This window comes from Macaca fascicularis, chromosome 8, assembly GCF_037993035.2.
Source record: "Macaca fascicularis isolate 582-1 chromosome 8, T2T-MFA8v1.1".
Classification (NCBI taxonomy): domain Eukaryota; kingdom Metazoa; phylum Chordata; class Mammalia; order Primates; family Cercopithecidae; genus Macaca; species Macaca fascicularis.
In genome coordinates, this window is record NC_088382.1 from 140,498,020 (window position 1) to 140,523,729 (window position 25,710).

Here is a 25,710-nt window from a genome sequence, read left to right on the forward strand (position 1 = left end):
ATATATGTGTGTATATATATTATATATATAACCTGGATGGGAAGGATATATATTAAGTATATTAGAAGTTGGATTTGAGGAGACAGAGGAGAGTAATACTAGAGAAAGGAATTTCAACATCTGAAACACATTATCCTTTTAAAAATGCGTAAGAAAATATGACTAATTGTTAGCATTGTTTACTTCCAGGGACTGGTTCATGGACATTCATATTACCAGTTCTGGGCATATTTTCTTAGCCTTCTTGGATTATCTTGACCTTATTATTTTCCTTTGACTGTTGGCCACTTATTCTGGCCTCAGCTAGTCCTGTGTGCTTCTAATACCAGAGACCAATCAGCCTGGACTGGCTGCTTCCATCACTTCTTGTGTGGGGTCTGTTTACCCCAGTGGCTGTGAAAGTGGCCAAGTGATGTCACCAGAAGGTGCATGCAAAAAGGGAACTCTTGCCAATGGGAGAGAGAGGGAAGGAGCCAGCAGACATATTTTTCTCTGTCCTGAGACACTTTTTCCCATCTTAGAGTCTGCCCAGATACATTTCAAATGGCTCTGTGAGTGGATTTTCCAAGGCACCAGCTGAATCTCTTCACAGCCCATGTTGCCAGCAAAATGTAGTGGTAACTTGCATTTGCCTCTCATCCTTTTCTTCCTCACTTCTCTTTTCCCTCACTTTCACTGTCTTAGGCTTTCATTAGCCTTGCCTTGGGCTGTTTTTCTCTAAGGAGTCTGGGTAAGATATTCTTTTTCGGACTTTTCTATATTTCAACAGTAATACATTTGTCTCTCGGCATCAGCCCTGTGGATACCAAAATCCATGCATGCTGAAGTTCCTTATGTAAAATGGTATAATATTTGCATATGACCTTTACATATCCTCCCCTATGCTTTAAATCATCCTTAGATTACTTATAAAACCTAATACAATGTAAATGCTATGTAAATAGGTGTTATACTGTACTATTTTTGTTTGTAATTTTTTTTTTAATATTTTCAATCTGAAGTTATTTGAATCCACAATGCTGTGGATATGCAGGACCAACTGTACTATCCTGAGAGAGCATGAGGGCTTAATACACAGTGGCTACTATTATTAAGATTGCTACAGCCAAATTATAAATAGATCCTGCAAGTATTGGAGCCACTAAATTTGAAGAAATCACAAATTATCAGACTTGGAGGAGACCTGAGCTACTATTTAGTCCAAACTTTGATTAATTAATCTGTAATTCACATAAATGATACCACTGAAAAGTCAGGATTTTTGCTTGGACTTGGAAACTACAGAATGCCTGATTTGAGATGTAAGTCAATATCCAATCAGGCCTTAAGTTTCAGTAATGTAGCGGGTATCATTTTCCCAACGATTCCACTTCCCGCAGAAAGTTGAGCACACTTTGGACTCACAATGGGGGGGCACTTACTCTCCACTGTGGTTGAGGTTATCGTAACGCAGAAAGAGGCCTGCGTAGATGGTCTCAGTGAGCAGGGCATAGATGGCGATCATGATCAGCAGCACTGCCAGCTTCAGGACGGAGTTTAGACGGAGGAAAACTGCACAGGTCACCATGGCCAACACCCCCGTGAAGACAAAGTACTGGAAACAGAGAATGCAGGTGGTCAGATTCAATGGGGGCAGCAGTTCCCTCTCCTAGCCATGGACGCTGGTAGGTCTTACACACATTTGCAGAGAGTTTCCATTTGGAGGTCTCAAGGCCTCCTGTAATTCAACAGGTCCCAAATCAATCAAACTCTTCATTTGCCTACTGCCAAGCCCTACTTTATGGCATTACTGTTCACAGCATTCCCAAGCCAGTAACTTTGGTTTCATCTTCGTTGCCTTCTTCTTCCCCACACAGGCCATCCTATGTTGGTAGATTCTACTTTTTTTTTTTTTTTTTGAGATGGGGCCTCATTCTGCCGCCCACGCTGGAGTGCAGTGGTATGAGCTCGGCTCACTGCAACCTCCTCCTCCCAGGTTCAAGCAATTCTCCTACCTCAGCTTCCCCAGTAGCTGGGATTACAGGCACGTGCCACCACACCTGGCTAATTTTTCTATTTTTAGTAGAGACGGGGTTTCACCATGTTGGCCAGGCTGGTCTTGAACTCCTGACCTCAGATGATCCACCCACCTTGACCTCCCAAAGTGCTGGGTTTACAGCCATAAGCCACTGCGCCCGGCTGATTCTTCTTTCAGACCTCCCCTTCAGCCAGCCTTCCTCCACACTGTTTCTGTCTTAGTTCTCACCGACAGCTCTAGAATAGTTTTCTGGCAGCTCTGCCTGCAGTTAGCCCCAGTCCCCACCCCACACCTATATCGTTCTCTACCCAGTATTTCTAAAGCACAGATCTGATCGTGCCACATCTTAACTTGAAGTTCTTTCATAGCTCTCCACGATCTCATATTCTCCTTTCTCAATAGCAAAGCTCACAAGGCCATCATATATCCGATTTCCTTTCACCCTCTAAACCCTTCTCCCACGTCCCAGGGCCCTGTTGCTCGACTCTCATCCATATGCCTAGGGCTTATTCCTCTGGCAAATGTCAGCTTAGGTGTTCTTTCCTCTGAGAAGCCTTCCTCAATATCTCCAGGTACTTTTGGATCTTGCTTCATTTCTCCACAGCACCCTAAATAGACCAGTATCACCCTGTATTGGAATTAAAAAATTGCAAATTGCAAATTTGGAATTAGCCAAGAGCTGGAATATTAGAGTAGCCCTTAGGTGTCAGTCTACCCCACCAGATTTCAGCCTTTTATGGGAAGCTTCCCAGCCTATTTCTTCCCTTAGAGAAGTATCCTAATATATCATTCTGGATGGTGGATTCAGACTCTGACTATTGGGAACAAAAAGAATAAAACTTGCATTATCAAAGCCCCATTTTGTGGCAATATTGTGATCTCTATATACATTTTCATTTGTAACACTCAAAGTAACTGGTCAAGATGGGAGTCATAATTCCTATTTTATAGGTTAAGAAACCGAGGTTCATAGAGCTTAAGTAAATTGTCCAAGATCTCTTGGCTATAAAGTGGCATCTAGGTCACCAGGATATAACCAACTCACATAAATGGGACTCTAGTTAAAATATTGGACTTGATAATTTCTAAAATTCCTTTTCGTCTTGTTATACATGGCTGTTTGTAACAACTTGTCTTTTCTATTACATAGAGAGACAATTTTTGTATGGGCAGGGGTGGTGGGTAAGAATTTCCAAAAATGTCTAAGTAATTACTGAAGATTATTTATAGATTTCTAAGCCTAACTGGTTAATTTATGCATCCTTTCAACAAATATTGACATCGACAAGTGTGGAGAGTGTCCTGATTGCGTTCTCTCTGAGGGCAAAGGCTCCATACCTTTGTGGTACATGGGGTGGACTCATGAGTGAAAAAGGCATTTCCTTGCCCTTAGGAGCCTAGTGTCTAGTGTCTCCTTTACTTCTGTCTTTTCCTTTTCCAAGAAATCCAATTATTTTCTGGTCTCAAATGGGATGATAGGCTTTCTTCAGCTGTTCTTTAAGATCTTGGGGAAGATTTTTAGGTAATTCATTTTGATGCCTCTGTGTAGGAAGCTGTGTGTGAAGTGACTGGGCAATAAGAAGTTTATTCTCCAGAGCTCAGGGAAACTCTAAGCCCCTCCAGTCTGACAAAGGCCAAAGAAAGAGGACTAGATCTGAGGGGTCCCATTTCATTGTTGCCTGTATCACAACAAGGGGTGGTGCATGGCTTTTTGCAAATTATAAATCATTTATTGGATAAAAAGGCATTGAAATGATTGTGTCCTTGGAACAAAAACTTATGTGGTCACAACAGTTAATTTATAAAATGTAATAAGCATTTATTGTGTGCCTATTACAATCAAGACATGGTGCCAGGCACTGGAAATTCAAAGGAGAGTAAGATGGCCCAGGCCAAAAGGAAGTTGTGGTCTAAAATGTAAAGCAGACATAAAAACACCAGCAATAATCGTGGTGGAAAGTGCTTTGCCAGCAATGTGACCAAATGCAATGTGGGTACAGAGGAAGGACAAAGCGTTCTGCATTTTGCAAGCATGTCTGAAGAAGGTTGTACAGGGGACATGAGTTTGAACTGGACCTTGAAGGACAGAGAGGATTTCATAGAAAATGGAAAGGGATGGGCATTCTAGGAAGACAGAATAGCATGAATGCAAAAGTGTAAAGGAACAAGGTGTCAGGAGGATTAATTCCTTGGGTATTATTAGAGAATCATACAACTACTCATAAAGAGAACTAGTAACACAAGCAGAAGAAAAGATTTGAATATGTTGCCCTCCTCCTTTCTCTAACAAGGCTGCTGAAGATATAATAGGCAAATATAATTGTACATTTGCACAATGTGTTGATGGGTCCTTCTCATTTTGTTGCCTCAATCAGTTGTGGCAGTATGCTCTCACCTTCTTTACCCCCAGCCCCCATTCCGTTGAAAGGAATCACCCACTGCCTTGCATGGTTTAGGTAACATTTACTTTAAAGTATAAAGGTGAATCTTTTGGAGGTGATATAAACCATGGGACATCAGACAGAATGAGGCCCCTGGACAACATCAGAGGAATCTCCTCTATGCATTTTATACCTTGAGTGAATAGTCAGGGTGGGACCAGGAAATGGGAGAACAATAGGAAGCTACAGAAGTATTAGGACTTTGTAAAAGCTTTGGGAAAACATTTCTCTTTTGCTGGGTCTGGACCCATAAATTGTGTCTCCTGTAACTTGGGAGGAAACTGGGCTCAATGCAATTACTTAGTCTCTGTCAAAAAACAAGCAATTTTTGTGTCATATTACTCTGGGAACTTAGAAGGCCCACAGCTCCTAAACTCTCCCCTAAATGGATCCTGGGTATAAGGGGCTCATAGGTGTAGCAGGACAGAGTTAAGGGGCAAAACCACGCTGTAAAAAATCCTCTTGCATGGAAACCTGTACTTTATTCTGCAGTCCATAAGGAACCACAGATGAGTTTCATACTTGTAATGGATTCATTAGGTCAGTGCCTAAGAAATAAATTGTGGTAGGGAAGAATATACGAAGTATCAGGATTAATGGAGAAAAGCTGAAACTTAAAGACAAGGTCTTGACAGATCTACCCAATAAACTTAGCAAGATATAAAAATTGGATAACATTGTCTAGTTTTATGGGGAGGTAAGAAATAGAGAGGAGTCAGAGATAGCACTAAGATTTCCACTTTGTATTAATCCATTAAGTAAGAAAAAACTTAAGATAAAGCATGGGGAAAAGGCAGTGAGTTCTTTTTTAGGCCTATCAAGCTTTAGGTATAGAAGGGGTGATTCAGAAAGGATGTTCAGTGAGCGATGACATAAATGAGGCTGAGATTCAGAAGGCAGATGGGGTCTGGAGACACACATTTAGCATCATTCAGCTGAACTTACAGGTATGGAAGAAATCACTCAAGCAGAATACAAGTAAAGACAGAAGACACAGAGACTAGCATTGAGAGCCTACCATGTTTGAAGGACTGTGGAAGAAGAGAAATAAGAATATTGATTAGGCATTGTTGGGGATGTGTGGAGGCGAACTAGAAGACAGTAGTGAAGAAACATGTGCCCGAAGAATAAAGAGCTCTATATACAAGAGTTTTCAGAGGAGCATTTAAATGACAACAAAAAGTCTTCAAAATAATTTTAAACTGGAAAGCAGGGTGTAAAATTGTATATACACTATGATTACAAGAATGCAAAATATGTGTACACAGACATGACATGGCTTTTGAGTGGATTATTTCCTTTTGTAATGTCCTTTAGTTTTATTTTAATGTGCAATATCAAATGAAGCAGTAGGTTGAATGCAGCGTTTCGGGGTAAATCCCTGTACTCCAGAGGACTCTGCCTGGGGTTCTCTGTTTTTTCCTAGACCTTTTAATGACAAAAAATAATAATGCCAAGTTTTGTATGAGAAATGTTAGGTAGTGAGCAAAGTTCCCAGCAATCTCTGATAAAGGAAGCAGACAAGCTATGCCTTGTAAGTGCGTCACCTTTGCCTTGGGAAAGGATATAATGACACCTCAGTTTTTACTGTTAAAAAAATTGGTTAGGAAAAAGAAGTCAAAGGCATTTCAGTAGGTAAAATAAAATGTAGACAGGAGAAGACAAAAAACCCCTACAGATGTGGAGGTGTGAAAGACACCAGATTCATCTTAGATGAACTCCAGGTAAGATGGGTGGACGGACCAGCTGGGTTGGGGATGTCTGTAAATCAGCAATTAAGTTGGTGGAAAGTAGATCTAATAATTAAGCCTAAATATTTATTGGGTATGTATTCTGTGAATGACGTTGAATGACTTTATGTGTTTCATCTCATTTAATTCCTTAAATGACTCAAGGACAGGTATTATTCTTGGGTCCACTTTACAGAAGAGAGGAAGTGTATGTAACACTTTTCTTCTTTTGAATACACAAGGTTTTCCTCTCTCAGATATTCTGGCTTGGGAAATCAATTTCTTCAATGTCTGTACTGAAAAAATTGGAATTTCATGATTTGACAAGGTATTAAGGGTAGCAACAACTGAACCTGTTTCCATAAAACAGTTTACAAGCTAAATCATGCATTATTCCACAATTGTTGACTGAGAACCCACTATGCACCAAAAATTGTGCCAGGCTGGAAGGACATTGTCAATGCACCATAAATTGCCTTGGCAATATATGCACAATTTACTCTTAGGAGGAAGAAGAATTATTTTGCACATGATAACTGACGAAGGAATTGAGCATCTACCCACACAGGTCAGACAAACTGGATTCCCTGAAGCTATCTGGTTGCTGCCAAAATCCCACAACATCTTGAACTCATGGGACAAGAAGGAAAGAAATCAGACAATTTTTAAAAGTCACTATGATTCAAAGAAATCATCTGGACTTATTGCTTTACACAAAATCTGATTCTTAGCAATTATAGCTCTTGGTATAAGCAGCACAGTGAAGTGTATCCAGGCAAATGACAGAAGCTGCTCTGCTTCTTCTGAGACCAGCCTGGACTCTCCAGAAAGTCGAGCAAGGAGGGTATCATAAACCTGGGGACCACCACAGGGTGCTGGGAAGATAGCTTGCCTGACTCTCCAGGGTGTTCACTGGCTTGTGTTAAGTAGGAGAAAAGAAAATTTTGTATGTGGTTTGTGCTCTGGTACATTCTTAATGGTCCTTTGGTTCATTCAAGATGCTGGTTTTCCAAGGTTGTATTTTTGAAAAATCTTCTGCTATTCATACCACTGTCTTTTACTATACAATATGTTCCCCCTACCCATTTTATGATTTTGTCTTTATTATGGTTTGAGTAATTTGATTATGATGTGCCTTCATGTGCCTGTGTGTGTTTATATTGAGGTTTTGGACCTGTGGATGTATGGTTTTCATCAAATGTGGAAAAATTCATGACACTATTTCTTTAAATAGGTTTTCAATCTCCTTGTCTTTCTCTTAGTCTTTCTTTTAGGTTAGGAGCTAGGACTCCAATTATACATAGAGTATGCTGCTTGAAGTTGTCCCCAGTACTGCTTTTATTTTAATTTTTGTATTTCATTTTGGATACTTTATATTGCTATGTTATCAGTTTCACTATTTTTTTCTTCTGCACTATCTAATTTTGTCTATCATGAATACAGTCATAATATTTATTTGCTTGGCTGGGTGCAGTGGCTCATGCCTATAGTCCCAGCACTTTGGGAGGCCCAGGCAGGTGGGTCACTTGTGGCCAGGAGTTTGAAACCAGACTGGCCAACATGGAAAAACCCCATCTGTACTAAAAATAATGATAATAAAAAGCTTAGTTCAGTATGTTGGCGCATGCCTGTAGTCCCAGCTACTTGGGAGGCTGAGGCACAAGAATTGCTTAAACCTGGGAAGTGGAGGTTGTAGTGAGCCAGGGTTGTACCACTGCATTCCAGCCTGAGCAACAGAGTGAGACTCTGTGTCAAAAAAAAAAAAAATGCTAATTCAAATATACACAGTCAAATCTGAGTTGGTCTTTTTTGGTTGACATTTTTCCCCTTGTTATCAGTCATATTTTCCTTCTCCTTTTGATGCCTGGTAATCTTTGATTGGGTGCCAGACACTGTGTATTTACCTTGTTAAATCCTAGCTATTTTTGTATTCCTATACATATTCTTGAAATTTATTCTAGGACACATATTAAATTATTTTAAAAGGTTTGATCTCTTTGGATCTAACTTTTAAGATTTTAAAGGAAGAATCAGAGAAGCATATGATGTGGGAACAATTATCTTACTCTACTGAAGCAAGACTTTTCTGAATACTCTAACCTAGTACCCCATGAATCTTTTTCAGTCTGACTGGTGGGAACAAAATTATTCTCAGCTCTGTGTGGTTCCAGGCACTGATCCTTCCAGATGGTTCTTTTCCCATGTCAGTTTCCTCACATGCATGTACTGATTGAACCCTTTTCAGATCTCTAGGTTTTGCTCTCTATGCAACTCCCCAGAGTAGTGTGTTCTGCAGACTCTAGCCACCTCGGTCTCCCGGGACTCTTAGCTTAGTATTCTGAAATCAGGGAGTCCACCTTGGTTTCCTCTTCCTGAGCCATAGTCTAAAAACTCTCTTAAAGCAATAATAAAGCTCAGGCAATCACTTGCTTCCTGTCTTTCAGGATTATTGTCCTTCACTGACTGATGCCTAGTGCCTTGAAAACTATTGTTTCATATATTTTGTTTGTTTTTAGTTATTTCAGATGGAAAGGTAAATCTTGTTCCTGTTAGTCTATTGGGAGAATGCTTCCTTTCTCTTTAAATATTTTAAAACACACATTGTGGGCCCTGTCCTGCTGGGCCCTTTGGTCAATATTGAATAGGTATACAATATTATCTTCACTCCTTAAGTCAATAAATTTGAGAGGATGGAAAGGATGTCCTAGATAAATAAATCAACGGTAGGAAGGATGGAGTGTGAGTGCTAAGATGACACCATCAGGGTATGTGAGATGGCAGGGAGGAGAGTGCTGAAGGAGTTGGGCCTGCCAAACCACGTTATGGAAAGAGGGAGGCTTGAAGGCTGGGTAGGACCTGAATAAATGGAGAAGAAAGGGAAGGAAATGCCAGCATGCCAAGATATAGACAATCACATCTCTATGGAAAAATGGGCTCTTCAGGACCCTTTATGTAGGGACATGGATGCAGCTGGAAACCATCATTCTTAGCAAACTATCACAAGAACAGAAAACCAAACACCGCATGTTCTCACTCATAGGTGGGAACTGAACAATGAGATCACTTGGATTCGGGAAGGGGAACATCACACACGGGGGCCTATCATGGGGAGGGGGGAGGGGGGAGAGATTGCATTAGGAGTTATACCTGATGTAAATGACGAGTTGATGGGTGCTGACGAGTTGATGGGTGCAGCACAGCAACATGGCACAAGTATACATATGTAACAAACCTGCACGTTATGCACATGTACCCTAGAACTTAAAGTATAATAATAATAATAAATAAATAAATAAATAAATTTAAAAAAATGATCAAAGCACCCCTAAAAAATAAAAATAAAAATAAAAACCATAGACAGCTCTGCTATTGCAGATACAGTGAACTGTTTATTCAGATGTGCCAGAGCATATAATAAAGGGGCGTGATTCTAAAATTAGGGTCTTCCCACTGAGTCTCCTGAGAACCACATCCAGGTGTTTGAGATAATGACACTCTGGGTTTGTGCATGTGATTTGCATTCATTTCACAAACCTGTGCCTTTCTTTCTCCTCGACTACTCTCCAACCATGACTGGAATATAGCTTTCTTCACTTTCATTCCCGGCGTCTTCGTTCTTTTTTAGCATCTGACAAGCTTTGAATTTAGAACTAAATTATACTTTATATCATACATTGTAAAAGCTCATTTTTTATATTACATCATCCTGTTTGATAACATGTTTTTGGACTGGATATTATTTCTCATAGGGTGAGGCAGGAATGTCAGGTATACATTTGAAGAAACCAAGGCTCACAAAGATGAAGTGGTTTGCTTGGGGACACATACTTGTGAGTATGTGAGTGCTGGGGAGTTGGATTAAGTCTTTCAGAAGGTCTGAATATCTAATCCATTTTGGTTTGGCAATGCCTAGTCAGTGAAGCGTGTGCACACACATACACATGCACACATACACACACACACACATACATACATGTATCAGAATGGCAAATGGTGGGTCAGATCAGGTGGTTGTTGCAGCTGGTGAATTTGGCCTGTGGCCATAGTTTGCTGACCTCCTGAACAAGATGACCCTTTCATTGTGGAGAAAATGGTAACATCAATCCATATTCATTTTATCTCACTTTTAAACATTTCTATTTTTGAGTGTGTTTCATAACATACACTAGTATGTTACACACGGTTGTTCAGGTATGTACAGGTGTTTGTTTGATGATAACATACATTGGCATTACATGCTCAAAGCCTTTTTGCTGAAAATGATAAATAAATCATAGCTGACATTTAATGAGCAGATACTTTGTGCCTGGTGTGGCTTCTAAATACTTTAAATGGATTAATTCACTTAATTATCATAATCACCCAATAAGGAAGACCCTACTTTTATCCCCATTTTACAGATAAGGAAACTGAGGCACTGAAATAAAGCTGTGTGATCAAAAATCTTACCCACCACTTTCTTAGGATTTGGCTAATCTCTGAGTGCTGTGGTCTTGTGTTTGAGGGTTCAGGTGTTGGGTCAAGGGTATACAATATTAATTCAAAGTGATGTGTGGGCACAGATAAATAGCTGCTTCATGTCAGATGCCATGTGAGGAGCTAAATATTTGCTAACCCATCTAGGCAGGCACCATGAGAACATATTGTTTAACTCCACAGTAGTCATGTAAAGAAGGTATAAATTTTCCCATTTTACAGATGAGGAAACTGAGGTTCAGAGAGAGTAAGAACTGATTCAAGGTTCCACTGCTAGCAAGTGAGGGGGCTTAATTGGAAATGAAATGCAGCTTTCGCCTAGCTCTGACTCTCCAATTCCGGGCCACTTACTCTGTCCAAAAGTTGAGATGTTTCCTAAGCCCCTTAAGCCAAGAATTTCTCAGGGAGCCGTTGTCCCACAGAGTACACTAAGCTGGGGCTCCACTCATTCCTAGGTGGAAGGAAGTCCCAGGGCACATGGTCTGGCCAATGTAGCCCCTAAATGGGACTTAGTCCCATCCTGTCCTGCATATCCTTAGTAGAGTCTAGTTTCTCCTCTAGGGACTAGGCCAGATAAAGAATAAGGTAGATATGGTTCAAATTATAGTACCAAGGCTTGATAATAGACTGAAAAAGAGAAGGAAGGAAGGACAGAAAGAAGAAGGGAAGGAAAGAAGTGAGGAAGAAATAAGATCAGGCAAGTGTGGCCCTAAGCAGCACTGAGCAAGCTGCTTTCTGAGCTCTAGTTTTATTATCTCTAACATGGAGACAGTAATAGCCTCTATCCCAGACATCTGAAGGATTTGATGATGTTATGCATATCAAGCATGTGCTCTATGCAAATGGATGGAGGGAGAGGAGGGTTGGTCTCCTTGTTGGAATGTTTCTGGGACCAATTCTTAGACCTAGAAGAGACTACAGGGAGCCTTTTCTCCATTCATATGTTGGAGGGGCTTCTGAGTGTGGCAGCCTCTCAGAGAACAAGAATCTACCCAGAGTCCTAGGTATGGGGTTGACTGGGGTCTGCTGGGACATCTTAGCTGTTCTACTTTATGACCCAGGATGTCTACCCTAATATGTAAAGGTCTGGGTTGTGAATAACAGACCCCATAGGCTGACCCCAAGGCCCAGAAACAAACCACTGGCTCTGTGGTCAACGTAGAGTAACACACACAAATTATGATCATAGGTGGCCTGTTGGGATGCCTCCAGACCACATGGTACTTCTGGCACTCTCTGTACCATTTAAGTTTAGTTGTAATTTTCTGCCTTTGTAATTCCCTCCCTCCCTCCTTCCCCCCCTCCCTCCCTCCCTTCCTTCCTTCCTCCTTCCTTCCTCTTCCTTCCCCTTTCCTTCCTTCCTTCCCCCTTCCTTCCCCCTCCCTTCCCCTTCCTTCCTTCCTTCATTCCTTCCTTCCCTTTCCTTCCTTCCCCTTCTTTCCTCCCTCCCTTCCCTCTCCTTCCTTCCCCTTCCTTCCTTCTTTCCCCTCCCTTCCTTCCTTCTTTCCTTCCCTTTCCTTCCTTCCTTCCTCCCTTCTCCTTCCCTCCTTCCTTCCCCTCCCTTCTTTCCTTCCTTCCCCTTCCTTCCTTCTTCCTTCCTTCCTTCCCCTTCCTTCCTTCTTCCTTCCTTCCTTCCCCTTCCTTCCTTCTTCCTTGCTTCCTTCCCCTTCCTTCCTTCCTTCTCCTTCCTTCCTTCCTTCCCCTTCCTTCCTTCCCTCCTTCCTTCCTTCCTCTTCCTTCCTTCCTTCTCCTTCCTTCCCCTTCCTTCCCTCCTTCCTTCCTTCCCCTTCCTTCCTTCCCTCCCTCCTTCCTTCCTTCCTTCCTTCCTTCCTTCCTTCCTTCCTTCCCTCCCTCCCTCCCTCTCCTTCCTTCCTTCCCTCTCCTTCCTTCCTTCCTTCCTTCCTTCCTTCCTTCCTTCCTTCCTTCCTTCCTTCTTTCCTTCCTTTGCTCCTTCATTTCCTCCCTCCCCACCTCTTTCCTTAATGCAGCAAACACTGTTTGAGAAAGAACTCTGCCTGCTAATGGAGATAACAGTGCATTCTGCTACAGGATTTTACAAATAAGCTAGGAGAAATGCATAGAGAAGGAAGAGATAAGGGCAAATGGAAAACGGATAGAAGGAAAGGTGAAAAGGAAGAAAAGGAGGAGAAAGAGGGAGAAAGAAATGAGGAAGGTGTAAAGATGAAAAAGAGGCAGAGGAGGGAGCAGGAAAGAGGACTGGGAAACAGAAAATATAAGGGGAGAAGGAAAGGCAGAAAAGGGGAAGAAGAAAAAGGAAAGAAGAAGAGGCAGAAGAAGGAAAACAGGCCTCTTGAGTATTTCTATGGCCCTTCAGCCAGTCTTGTTTATTTAGAGCTGGTAGAAATATATCTATGTCCAACTCTCACCAAGGGGAGCTCGTAAATAAATACCTCTGGGTAGGAGCAGATATCTGTAAACACAGCTGAGGAATTGAAAGTCAGGTTCTTCAAGGGTATCGACTTGTCAAAATCACACCACAGCTGCGGATTAAAAAAAAGAACAACAAAAACAAAAACAGGAACAACAAAGTCAGTGTGAGTGCTGGAAATGGAGCAGTGTGCTATCAGTGGCCGTGCTTCAGCACGGGTAGACTGAACCCTAGAGGGGACTTGAAGTCAGAATGGAAGTGCCAAAGTGCCAGCTTTGATTTCTCTTATTTAAAAAACAAGTGCTTGCTCAGAAACAGCTTCCGTAAGCCAGTCATGAAACTAAGTTTAGACTGCTCTGTTGGCCCCATCATTTGGGGTCACTGGAGTGTGCTTGTGGAGCTCAGAAGAGAAAGCCAGATGGCAGGAGAAGAGGTCTCGGGTAAACTCACAGCCTGTCTCCAGATCAACAGCTGGGAGGACATGGAGAATCTGAAGGGGTACATTTTCCAGAAAGATTCTTAGCATTGGGGTGATGGGCATTCCCTAGGACAGAAGTTGCTGCAGGAGATTTTGTGGTATTAGGAAAAGAGTAACTACCATTGGCCAAATGCCTCCTCTGTGCCAGACACTTTGTACAAAAAAGCCTCACAACCACCTTGTGATGTAGCTGCTATTTTTAATCCCCATTTTACAATGAAAAAGTATGAAACTCTGAGAAGTAAAGTAACTTGTCCAGGGTCACAGAGCTCTGGTGGATCTGAGATTTGAACACAGGTCTATCTGACTCCAAAGCCTCTGATCTTCCTACCACACTACCCATGGAGGCACAGTTGGCCCCAGAGGTAACCCTGACCTAGAGTCATTGGGCTTACTTACAAATTCTGCACCCCTGAAATATCTAATTTGTTATCAAGACTTAATTTGAGGTCCTGGCTACTTCTCTGCAGCCTGTGATCAGTTGATCCCATGTACTTCCATTTCAGTTATCATAATCTATAACATATTCATTAGATGATGAACTAAATTAGATGATAATTTTCCTTTTCCTCTTTTCCTTTATCCATAGAGCCTTCACTAGAAGGACAACCACAGAACTTAAGTAATTTCTGGGCCAAATTGGACTGTGATTTCAGGCAGTCTAGCCCTCTAAGTCACAGGCCAACAATTGTGGGAGTCCATAGCTTGGGTCCCTGAACACTTGGGGACCCTCGCTCAGGCCCAAAGGACAGAGTGATGGATTCAACCACATGACAATGCCTCAACTAGCCTCTCTCAACATGCCAAGTTTAAGACCTGGAACCAAACAAATCACCTCAAAAATCTAACTGCCTGAGTCATGGACAACACAGACTACTTGTAAAAGCACAGAAAATACCTATAACTACCATGGTACAATTCTCAAGAGAAAATGAAACCATGACAATGTGGATCATCAAATTAAACAGTGATAAATATCATGGCAGTTGAAATTCATCTGAGTTCTATGTGTCACGTGAAATACAAACTCTTAGAAAGTCATAGGCGAGATACTCAGCTTTCCTGAAATGCAGTTTCATCATCCATTAAATGGGGACAATAATACCTACCTGTACCACATAGTAGGTGCTCAATAAATGGCAGCTATTTCATTTCCATTTCCCCCACCCCACTCCCACTCCCAGAGATACAATTTAGCATATTAGAAGGGCGAGGGTCATGGAGTCAGACAGAACTTATTAGCAAGTTATTTCATGTCTCTGAGCCTCAGTTTCCTCAGCCATAAAGTGGGGATAATGAAACTTACCTCACGGGGTTTATGTGAGGATTAAATATGAAAAATATGTAAAGGTCCTCCTTCAGCGCATGGCACATAGCAGGTAGGTACTGATACTTGATAAATGGTAACTCTTATTTACAATGTAATTGGCCACTGACAATATGGAAATTGAAGGGCTTTTGGAACTCCTTTGGAGAAAATAACCTATTCTGCTGGGTAATAGACAATTTTCCAACAGTAAAATGCACAGTTTTGGCAGTAGCCACATCTTTGTTATCTGTCCCTAAGCTTGGGGCTAGACCAGGCACATAAAGGTAACTGGTACCAAGGAAGGGTAATGCAGGAAGCTGCAGGCTCCATAAACTTCATGCTCAACTGCACACTAGACACCAGAAGGTTGGTGGATGTGGGATGCTTACGATATTTAAGATGGCGCCCAGGAAATTAATCAAGATGGATGCAAAGATGATGACGTTCCGGGCCAAATAGGTCTCATTAATCCAACAGCAAGTTTTCCGGAGGATGAGGGGCAAACACTTATAATCCTCTGCTGTGGTGATGAGGACCAGAGCCGAGTGCAGCATAATCAGAATGGAGAACTGGATGGTCATTGGCATCACTCTGCAGGGAAACACAGAATGTTGGATCATTGGCATCAATTGTCTGAGCAACACTGAAATTCTATTCCTGGTCTCCCTTTCCCATCCCTTGCATCGGACAATTCTTTGAAAGGTCTGTTTGTCCAAGAAAAAGGTTATGAGCAGGAGAGATTTTAAAAAATTACACGCATCCCGAGAGCACTCTCTCTATTGAGAAACTTTGCAAAAAACAGAATATTTGGCCTGATTTATTGCTCCTGCCCACTTTTCCCCTCTTCTTTTATTATTAATTTTTGTCACTAGACAACTGCTGTCATGGCAACACACCACTCTAGTTTGGTATCAACACTCTGGTTGTGGGATGAACCCACATACCCTTTCCCTTTCAAGGTGGGTTTTATGAAACTTTCTCCCTCCATCTATCCTGATAACAAGAATTGGATTTGGCATTGGTTTTAAGTTGCTCAGTTTGGTTCCTGGTTACTGTGGTTTTCATGGACTATACCATAAGTTATTTGAGACATGGGTAAGGAGAACTCATCCTTGTCCAAGGTATCAGCATTGCTCTCGAGTTTACATCTTGAGTTTCAAGCTCTCATCAAAACTCTGTCCCATGGTAGCCTGTGTCGGTTGGACACCTGTGCTTGGTGTCAGGATGCTTAGTAAGTCTGTGATCTAAAACTCCATCTCTGGAGGCATCTTTAACTCCTGTCTCTCCTATCAACCTATTTATCACCATGCATGCTGCTTCTCCTTGGGAATTAACTGTTCTCAACTCTGTGTCTAGTCATTCATGTCTTACACTGGCAGCTCTAATTTTTTCATCTCTGTTTCAGTCAGCAAACTTATGCAGGTGTTAAAGGGTACCTTGCTAGAAGTGGTGGGAGAGTTTCTATCTGCTCCTTTTTCTATAAATTGAGGTGTATCCATCTGCATTTAATATCTTCCATTGGCCAGTGCTACATAAATATGTGTTTAGCAAATAAAGTTGAACTCACCTTCTTTTCCTAACACTATCTCTTACTATCCTCCTCCTTAAACTTCTTATGTAATATTAATAACAGTAGTATAAATAATGTATTGAGTTCTGATTATGTGTTAGCTACTATGCTGAGCATTTTATATATAATATCTCATTTCCATTCCTTAGAATAAACCAAAGAAGTCTTTTTATCTCTTTTTTTTCCAGATGAAGATTCAAGGCTCAGAGGGAAGAAATCTCCCAGCCATCATACAGTTGGTCAGTGTTAGAGCCAGAATTTAAAGTCCACTCTGCTATACCATTCTGATATTCTAATCACTTTGGTAGGTAATAGATCTCCCGTGTTTGCATTAATCTTTTTTGCTTTTATGGTTTCATCATAATATTTATTCATTCAACAAGTCTTCTTCCTGGGTATACAGTGGTAGGCATCAGGGGTACTGGGGCCAAAGACACATCTTCCTCATCTAGGTGATCACAATTGAGAGAGGAATATAAATATGCAAATGATAAACTATTTATATACTACGCTAGGATCTATAAAGAGTTATAAACAAACATCAATTGAAAAATAGGAAAGGGAATCAAGGGAGGCTTCCTAAAAGAGGTAACATTGGGTTAGGCTGTGAAGGTTAAAGAGAAGGCTTGCAGATAGGGAAGAGCAGGGAGCACGAGCAAAACATCAGAAGAATGGGAGTGACCAGTGTCTTCCAAGTTTCCCAATAACCCAGGCAGTGTGGCTGTGCTCAGGAGCTTTGTCCTGTAGGCAATGTGCGGAAGGAAGTAATCAAATCTGTGTGTTTGAAAGACAACTGTGGTGGGAGGTGGAGGATGAAGTGAAGAGGAAACGTGTTTAGCAGATTTAAATAGTTGAGGCATGAGTTAATGAGGGAGGAACACAGGACCGGTATGATAATTGGAGAATGCAGGGAAAGATGTGGAGGTATATTAATATGTGGTTTGTATGTATGTGTAGGGGGTATTTGAGAGAGGGAAGTCATTAAGGATGTCACTAATGTCTTTCCGTTGTAACTGGGTAAGTGCAGGAAAAGAAGCTAGTCTGTACAGGAGATAAGTTGATAAAGTTGATTTTGGACACAATGCATGTTTGGTACTTGTGGATCATTCAGTTACAGATATACAGATGTCCAGGCAGTGAGGGACAATTGAGGAACTCTAAGGCTGGAGGGAATAGGTGGTGATTGAAGATCGAGCAATGGAAGCATCTGCCCAAGGATAGTGTGTACAGCAAGAATCAAGAGGACCCAAGATGAGCTGTGGGAGATGTTAATGGGCTGGAAGAAGAGAAGGCAGCAAAGGGAATTTACGAAATGTGGTTAGATAAGCAGGAGAGCAGGAGTGCATGGCATTGTGGCAGCAGCAGGGGGGATAAGAAATTCACAAGGAAAGAGTAATCAAGAATGTCAATTTCCTCTGCATGGTGAAGCTACCTTAAGACTGTAAAGTGACTCTTCCCACAGCTTCAGCTATTGTTGGTAGAGGTTTTGTTTTGTTTTTCACTGGCAAAGTTTTGATTTTATGGATCACCTTGACAAGAAATCTCTGTAGGAATTCTATATAAGAACAGAAGGTTGGTGCATCAGTGAGTTCCCAGAGGGCTCTAGGCAGATGGGAAACTTCCCTCCAAACAGGCTGGAAAAACACTCCCTGACAACACGCCATTATTTCTGGGCACCAGGGGAGATAAATGAAAGGGAATGCAGGTGGATCATTTCATCAGGAAGTCCCATGAGAGAGGGGGCCAATTGCAAGCCTCATATGGCTCAGTCACAGGAGGCAACCAACCAGGACAAAAATGTCTCTTTTCAAAGTGTAAGGCAGAAGCAAACCAGGGAAAGGCAGGTTTGAAAGATGCTCAGCTGGAGCCTCAAATTCTTACATGGCCACCACTGCTTGTGGACCTCCGCATGGCATACAGGGCCTTGAGTGTCTGCTCTTGGCTCTTTCCTGCCTTTTTTTTTCCTCCCTCACCCTTCTGCACCCCATGGTCTGGGCAATGTTGAACTATGTGCAGTCTGCCCCCAGTGCTATGCACCTTCTTCTGCCTTATGGGCACTTAACATGGCATGTCCTGTTCTTCATGTAAGGCTCAGCTTTCCTTTGGATTCTTCCATGACACCTGGCATAGGGCTGAATACACAGAAGGTACTCAATAAGTATTCATTGACTTATGCTTTTTCTGGGAAGAGAAGACTCTGCTCCTCCCCTCAGCAGCCTTCATAGGGAAGAAGACTTCCACCTACATGCCCAGACTATTCCTCTGCCTGCACACTGTGTTTCTCCAAGGAAGGAGGAAGGGCGAATCCAGAAACTGTCGGAGGTGCTCAGTGGACCTCATTTTCCTTGGAGGGCAGGGTCATTGTTAAAGGTCAGTGTTTATGCATAGTTCAGATGCTTATATTCTCCTCCTCTTCGATCCACTGAGACGACAAGGAAGCCAGAGCCTTGATCTACCCTATGGGAGGAGGGCTGACCATCTTTTCTCTTTGGCCGGGGTATCTCTGCCTTTAAAGAAGAAAGCCCAGGTTGGCTTAACCCTGGCTCTGGGCACAGATGGCACCTTCTCAGGTCTGCCTCATTCACCTTTGGCACTGGTGGGTGTGCGCTGGTTTGTTCTTTGGCAGCATCATAGTGGAAGATCTCACACCAGAGTTTAATGGTGGGATCTGAAGGCCAGCAGAGAAGAGATTCAGGATGGAGGCCATGTGGTCTCTTGACTTTAGCCACATTTTGTATACCAGCTTTTATCATAGTTTTGCATAGGCTACCTGGGCAATTGTTTGGAAATTTATAAAATTGATGTTTTTTTTTTCCCCATTTAGTGATTGAACTTTTGTGTAATCTTTGGCATGATGGGGAGTTCATCAGGGTATCTGCAGGGCTGTGTGGGAGGATTTGCACACAGAACTCACCTGAGTGCCTGACACAGTTTTAAATGACTTTCTTCTTGGTTTGCTGTAAAAGGGAAAGGGAGGTGAAAAACAGGCAGTGTGCTCCAGTGGCAAGAGCAAAGCCTTAAATGTTTGAACCTATAGTTCTGAAGCATAACTAGTAGTGCGGTCATGGGCAAGGTAATTGATTCCTCTGAGAATTACTTTTTAACCTGTAAAACCGGGATTTTTTTAAGCCTACGTTTTAAAGGAGGCTCTGAGATTAAACGACGTCATAAAGTAGTATAATACACATTTAAAGAAATGTTAGTTCTCTTTCTCTATTCATCATGAAATTCAGGATATCAAAGGCACATTAAAGTTCTATGGCAAGGGTATTAATTACAAGAATAGCTTTTAAAGCAAAGGTATTAGCACTGTATATTAAATTTCTCTGGAAATCTCTGCGGCAGTTCCTCAGCATTCATTTATTTCTTTACATGTAAACATTATAACATCAGATTGCACATTTTATCTAATTATAGAGCCACTCAGGCGTCCAGGAGTTCTGAATTTGCTTTTGCATTGTTGGTGTGCATAAGAGGCAAGGAAAGCTTTCATTTCTGAAATCGAGTCTCAAAAGGAATGACAGGCTTTGCAAAGTTCTATCCAAATCATTTCTAGACATTAAGTCCTAATTATTCTCTGCAGTCTGTCTTTAAAATGGTTTGTATTGATATTGTGATTTGACATTTGCTGGGAAGGCAGGAATCAGTGGGATGAGTGAACAGCCTATAGCAGCTTGCGGTGCAATAGGAAACAAAAACTCAGGTTATACTGAAAGATGGCACTTTGGACAACACTTTAGAATCTACAGACTCGATGAGTGCAATAGTGTATTTGATCCTTGCAGCAACCCTGAAGAAAGATATTCTTAGCCCTTTCAACAGATGAAAATACTGTGACTCCAAAAGGGAATTTACCAGAAATAGGCTTGGTTAACTTAATTTTTACTGCAGTCTTGGCAAGTGAGCATTATCATTCCCATTTTACAGATGAGGAAACAGAGGTTTCAGGGAGGTTAAATATATACATATAGGTAGTATAACGCACAGAAAATAATAAGACCCAGTGCCTGCCTCTTTCCTTCCTCCTTCCCTCCCTCCCTCCCTTCCTTCCCTCTTTAGGTCACTATCTCTCTCTCTTTTCCCCTTCCCTCCCTCTGCCTGCGTCCCTGTCTCTCTTTCTGCATCTTTGTCTCTCTCTCATCACCACATGCAAACCAGATACATTGTTCTATAGTCACAAGAAGTATTTTCTAGTCTTTCCTTTGTTTACCCTTCTTGGAGAGGAACATCTGTGGGCATGTGGAAATTAAAGGAAAGAGCTGGGTAAGCACTGTCTCTCTCTCTCTCTCTCTCTTTTTTTTTTTTTTTTGCCAGAGTCCATTAATTTTTGCTTTGAGGGCTAAGAATTAGCTGTGGTCATATGAGTAGAGACTGCCTCATCTGCCAAAAAAATCCATGACAGAAGAAATGCGAGTGAAAAGCACCCACCATCTGTTCAGTTGCAAAGCATCAAACAGAAACAAAATGAGTTGGAGAGAGAACCAGCACGTATTAAAGAAAGCGTTTGCTGTGTCTGGGGTAAATGGGCCACCCAATTCCCACAGCATATGGATTGTCTGGTCAGAGTTCAGCTTCCTTCATTGTCAGGATTTTTCTCTTCACTAGGTGAGGTTGGGGTGTGGGCTGTATTTCAGTTATGGGCTTCACCTTGAATTCTAGAGTCAGAGACTCCTTCTGACTAGCTGCTGCGTGAGGGTCCAGGTCTCTTCCCCCTGAACCCCAGGAACTAGGGCATCAAGGCTTGCTCCCCTCCCCTGCCCCCATCACACCACCTGGAAAGAAATCCTGTCCAGGCCAGCTGGGAAGCCTGAGGCTCGTTTCTCGTGGAGGACAGTGGCCCCTTCTCCTGTCCAGTGCCAAGTACAGATCCTCGGGCTCATCCTGGTCTTCTCCATCTCTCTCATCTCCCACATCCAGTCAGTCACTGTGAACCATCAACTCTCTGCCCTAAATATCTTAAAAATTCTTCCTCTTCTGTCCACCCTTCTTCCCACTCTCTTGTCCTTATTATTTCTTGCCAGACTTTTTTTTTCAATTGCCTCCTAATTGGTCATCCCAAATCCAGATCTCACTCCCACCTCTCCACCATCCCCATTCATGATGATCCTTCTAAACATGAATCTGATCACATCATCTCTTTCATTAAAAATGCTTCAATAAAGACTCCTCTGCCAACCAGTTACACTCCTTAAAGAGCTTCACAACTTCTACCCTCCAGAATGCTCTATTCCCAGCCCTTCCTCCCCTTAATTTTTCTCAGGCTTTTCCATGACCTGGTGAGCTCCTTTAGGAGCCAGGTGAGCTGTCACTGTCATCTCCTCTGGGAAGCCTGCTCCAGAGGCAAAATGATTACTTTTGCCTCACCACAACTCCTGCACATTGAATCCCAGCTTACACCTTGCCCATCACAATAGTCATCACCCCATATGATAGCTGTTCGGCTAATTGTCTTTTAGCCCTACTAGATGATCAGCTTTATGATGGCAGAGACCCTGACTGTATATCCCCAGTCTTCAGCACAAACTGTCACACTGATGTTTGTCGCGTTTTTGCTGGGAATGTCAACACCTTGAGCTCCAGGAGTCCAGAGGAAGCAACAGACACGGCCATGCCCTTCTCGCCTACCACCTTCCCATCAACAAGAGTGACTAGAGGAGCCCAGCAGATTTGGCTGAATCTTGCAAGGCCCCACCAACACTCACAGCTCGCCACCCTAAGGTGCCTTCTCTCAGGACCCTAGTCCTCACAGGCTCTTAGGCAGTCACGAACTCATTCTTTCCTCGTATTCTCTGGTACCCTTCTTCTGATTTATTAATTGGATAGCTATAAATATCTACATACATAGCATATACATGTCTACCTATATGTCTACCTTCGTAGTATATGAGGAGCTATGTATGTAGTATATACACCTGGACAGATACATATATATTCTTTATGCCTTAGTCTAATTTCACCAGAGTATACAGTCCAGGAGGGCAGGGATTTTGTTCTTGTAATCTTTTTTTTGTTTGGAGATTTATTCCTAGTGTTTGGAACAAGTCTGGAACATAATAACCATCAGTGGCTATTGGTGAGAGGACTCCTAGTCCACATTTGGCAACAGTAGGTAGGCCTCCCCCCACATTAATAACTTTAAAAACGGTAAAATGAAGCATAAAGAAAACCACACAAAAGTACAGCTTAATTTGTTCTTATAAAGTGTCTGCCTTTGTAATGACCATCAATTCCTGACATAGAACTTTGCAGGGCACACCAAAAGCCCATCCCTGAGCCCTGTCTGAGTCATAATCCTCTCTCTCAACCTCAATTAATCACTTTCCATTTCCATTTCTTTATAGTTTTATCCTTTCTTTATAGACACTACAGTTTAGTCTCACCCATTTTTATTAAATCTGATTTGTCTTTTAAATCTTAAAATCTGTAACTTCTCTCTTTATCCTTTTATCTTCCTTACAATGTATTTATTGAAAAACACATGCCTCTGACCCATAGCATTTCTCACTCTCTGGATTTTACTGGTGTGTACATATTCAACATTCTCTGTCCTCTATAATTCCTGAAAACTGGAAGCTGGATTCAAAGGCCTGATCAAATGTAGGTTTGATCCCACTGGTAAGACCATAGGTGGTATTGTGTGCCCCCACCGGGAGGTATGATTGTCTCTCTTATTTGTGTTGATAGCATCCTCTGATGCTCAGTTTGTAGATCCATTAATTCATTATGGGTTGGAATATGATGATATTTTAATTCTTTTATTTCTTTAAAATGTTTTAGCTAGGATATCATAAAATTCTTTTATGATATTTCCCCTCACTTACTATTTAGTGATCTTATGGTACAGTCCATACAGAAAAGACACTTGTTTCTCTCACTTTTTTACAAGTTTTCTAGATAATCAGCCAGTTCCCTATCATCCACTAAAGACTACAAACTTAAAAAAATCATTACAAACTCATAATGCTAAATAAATTTGCTGGGTTTTCATAAGTGTTTTAATAATTATCCCTGTTACAGCTCAAATTATTCCATCTTTGGACAGTGGGAACTTCTATAATGTGGCTCCTGGGTTCTTTTGACATGATCCTAATAGTGTTTGATGACATCCTTGCTTTCTTGTAGGACAAGATGTTCTAGGCTTGTCTAGCATATTTCCTGCTCCAGTCCTAAAATTAGCCATATCTCCAATTTTTTTTTAAAACAGAGATATTACTTCAAGACCACAATCTAGCCCTGGGGTATGCTCATAGATGCAGAGCTGGTCATTCTTTCTAAATCTTCCCATAGGTGTTTCTCCAGTCCAGGATATCATCTTCCATTTAATTAGTTGTTATGTCTTCTTAGGTGCCTCTTTGCTGTGACATTTTCTCAGACTTCCCTTGGTTTAAATGACTTTGACAGTTTTGAGGAACACTGGTGAGGTGTTTTGTAAACTGTCCCTCAACTAAGATTTGTCTGAAATATTCTTCATGATTACATTATGGGTTTAGGGAGGAAGATCACAGAGGTTATGTGCCATAGTTACTAGATCCCATCAACATAACTTATCACTATTGGTGTTAACCTTTATCCCCTGGCTGAGGTAGTATTCATAAGGTTTCTCCATATTTGCCCCCTGTACTTAGTTTACTCTTTGGAAGAAAATCACTTTTGCTGTTGCCCATACTTAAGGAGTGGGGAGTTAAGTTCCTCCTCACTGAGGGTGGATTATCTTCACAAAATGTGTAGACTTTCTCTGCATGGGAGACATACCATTAATTTATATTAATATGGACTGGTGGATATTTATTTTATATTGTAGATTATAAATAAATGCTACATTGTTTATTTTGTTCCTCAATTTATTCCAGCTTTAGCCCTTGGGGCTCTTTTGTTGGCTCCTGTGTCCCTCTGAAATACTCCCATTATCATGTATATGTGTGTGTGTGCATGTGTATGTATGTATGTTTTAACACATTCTTATTTTCTGGCCCTATGAGATAGCCAAGGCGAATCTTGTGTATTTCCTGCCCCACTGTTAGAATCAGACAGTTCTCCAAGGATCCTTGGTTCCTTTTATTGGATATTGGCATTAGAAACCAAGATGTGAGTGGTAGATGTGCTCATTACCACTGAGGTGTCATTGTTTCCAGGCCCTCTCCACTGACAAAGAAAGGAAATGTATGTGTATATTCCAACCTGTGCATATAAACATATCTATAAATATTCCTACATGTAATCATCTCTACCTATATTAAGCTATGCATGAGTTCATACAGATGTCTCCAACTGTAATCCATTACCACAAGGATCTTTCTAACTTTCTCCCTTCGCTTGTATGTAAACTTCATTCCAACAATGAGAAAACTGACTCCCACCATCTGCCATTCATTTACACAATTGTTTAGTTCCAGTATACACATAAAGGTGTTGCAAATTCTTAATCCATGCCTCAGTGGGAAATTCCTATATCAACTAGAGTACAGTGCTTAAATGCAGTTTATCTTGCCTTTAATCCTACAAACTTCTCTCATTTTCAAAGCTACTTAGTACACCGTTTTACCCCCCACATCCCCTTCAGGGAGGTTGCTTCATACACTTTTAACACAGATTCTTTTGTCACAGTCTGATTCCATCATGGGATCCCCTAAACTCCTAAATAAAATGTTTTGAAGCCTGTATATGTTAAAGTTCATTCTCTGTGCTGTAAAGTTTTATAGATTTTGATACATGCGTAGTGTCAGGTATATACCATTACAGTACACCAAATGAACCACCTTAAAAAACATGCTGGACTTCATCTATTTAATTCTCCTTTCCCTCATTTCCCAAACTTCTCTCACCTAATGATCTATTTACCATTTCTATAGTTTTGTCTTTTCCAGAACATTATATAAATGGAATAATACATATAAAGCCTTTCAAACTGGTTTCTTTCACTTAGGAATATGGCATTTAAGGTTCATTGATGTTTTTGTGTGGCTGATATCTTGTTCCTTCTTATAGTGGAATCTTACTTCATTGTCTGGATATGCCACAGAGTTTTTGTTGTTGTTCCCTCCAGCAAATGGTATTGACAGTTATTTATTTATTTACTTATTTATTGATTTATATATTAGTCATTGTGCTGGGTATGTAGTGGTAGGTCATTGTTTTAATTTAAATTTCCCTTATGGCCAACGATGTTGAGCATTTTTCACATGCCTATTTGGTATCTGTGTATCTTGTTTGGTGAGTTGTTTGTTTAAATCTTTTGTCCATTTAAAAAATTGGATTGTTTTTTAATTGTTGAGTTTTGGGAGTTCTTTGAATATTTTGGAC

At 41.3% G+C, this 25,710-nt stretch overlaps 1 protein-coding gene across 4 annotated transcripts in view; it reads right to left on the reverse strand.

The window, feature by feature from the left end:
- The window catches only part of ADCY8 (adenylate cyclase 8), a 263,968-nt gene that overhangs the window by 51,910 nt on the left and 186,348 nt on the right, over positions 1 to 25,710 (reverse strand). For 2 of the 4 annotated variants that reach the window (XM_005564084.5, XM_005564082.5), the window contains 3 exons: positions 15,230 to 15,431; positions 13,076 to 13,165; positions 1,422 to 1,594 (listed from right to left, as the gene is read on the reverse strand). In XM_005564084.5, coding sequence (XP_005564141.2) covers positions 1,422 to 1,594; positions 13,076 to 13,165; positions 15,230 to 15,431 — 465 coding nt within the window. The remainder of the gene's footprint in view (positions 1 to 1,421; positions 1,595 to 13,075; positions 13,166 to 15,229; positions 15,432 to 25,710) is intronic. The other 2 variants (XM_073999461.1, XM_005564083.5) reach the window with 1 other exon arrangement.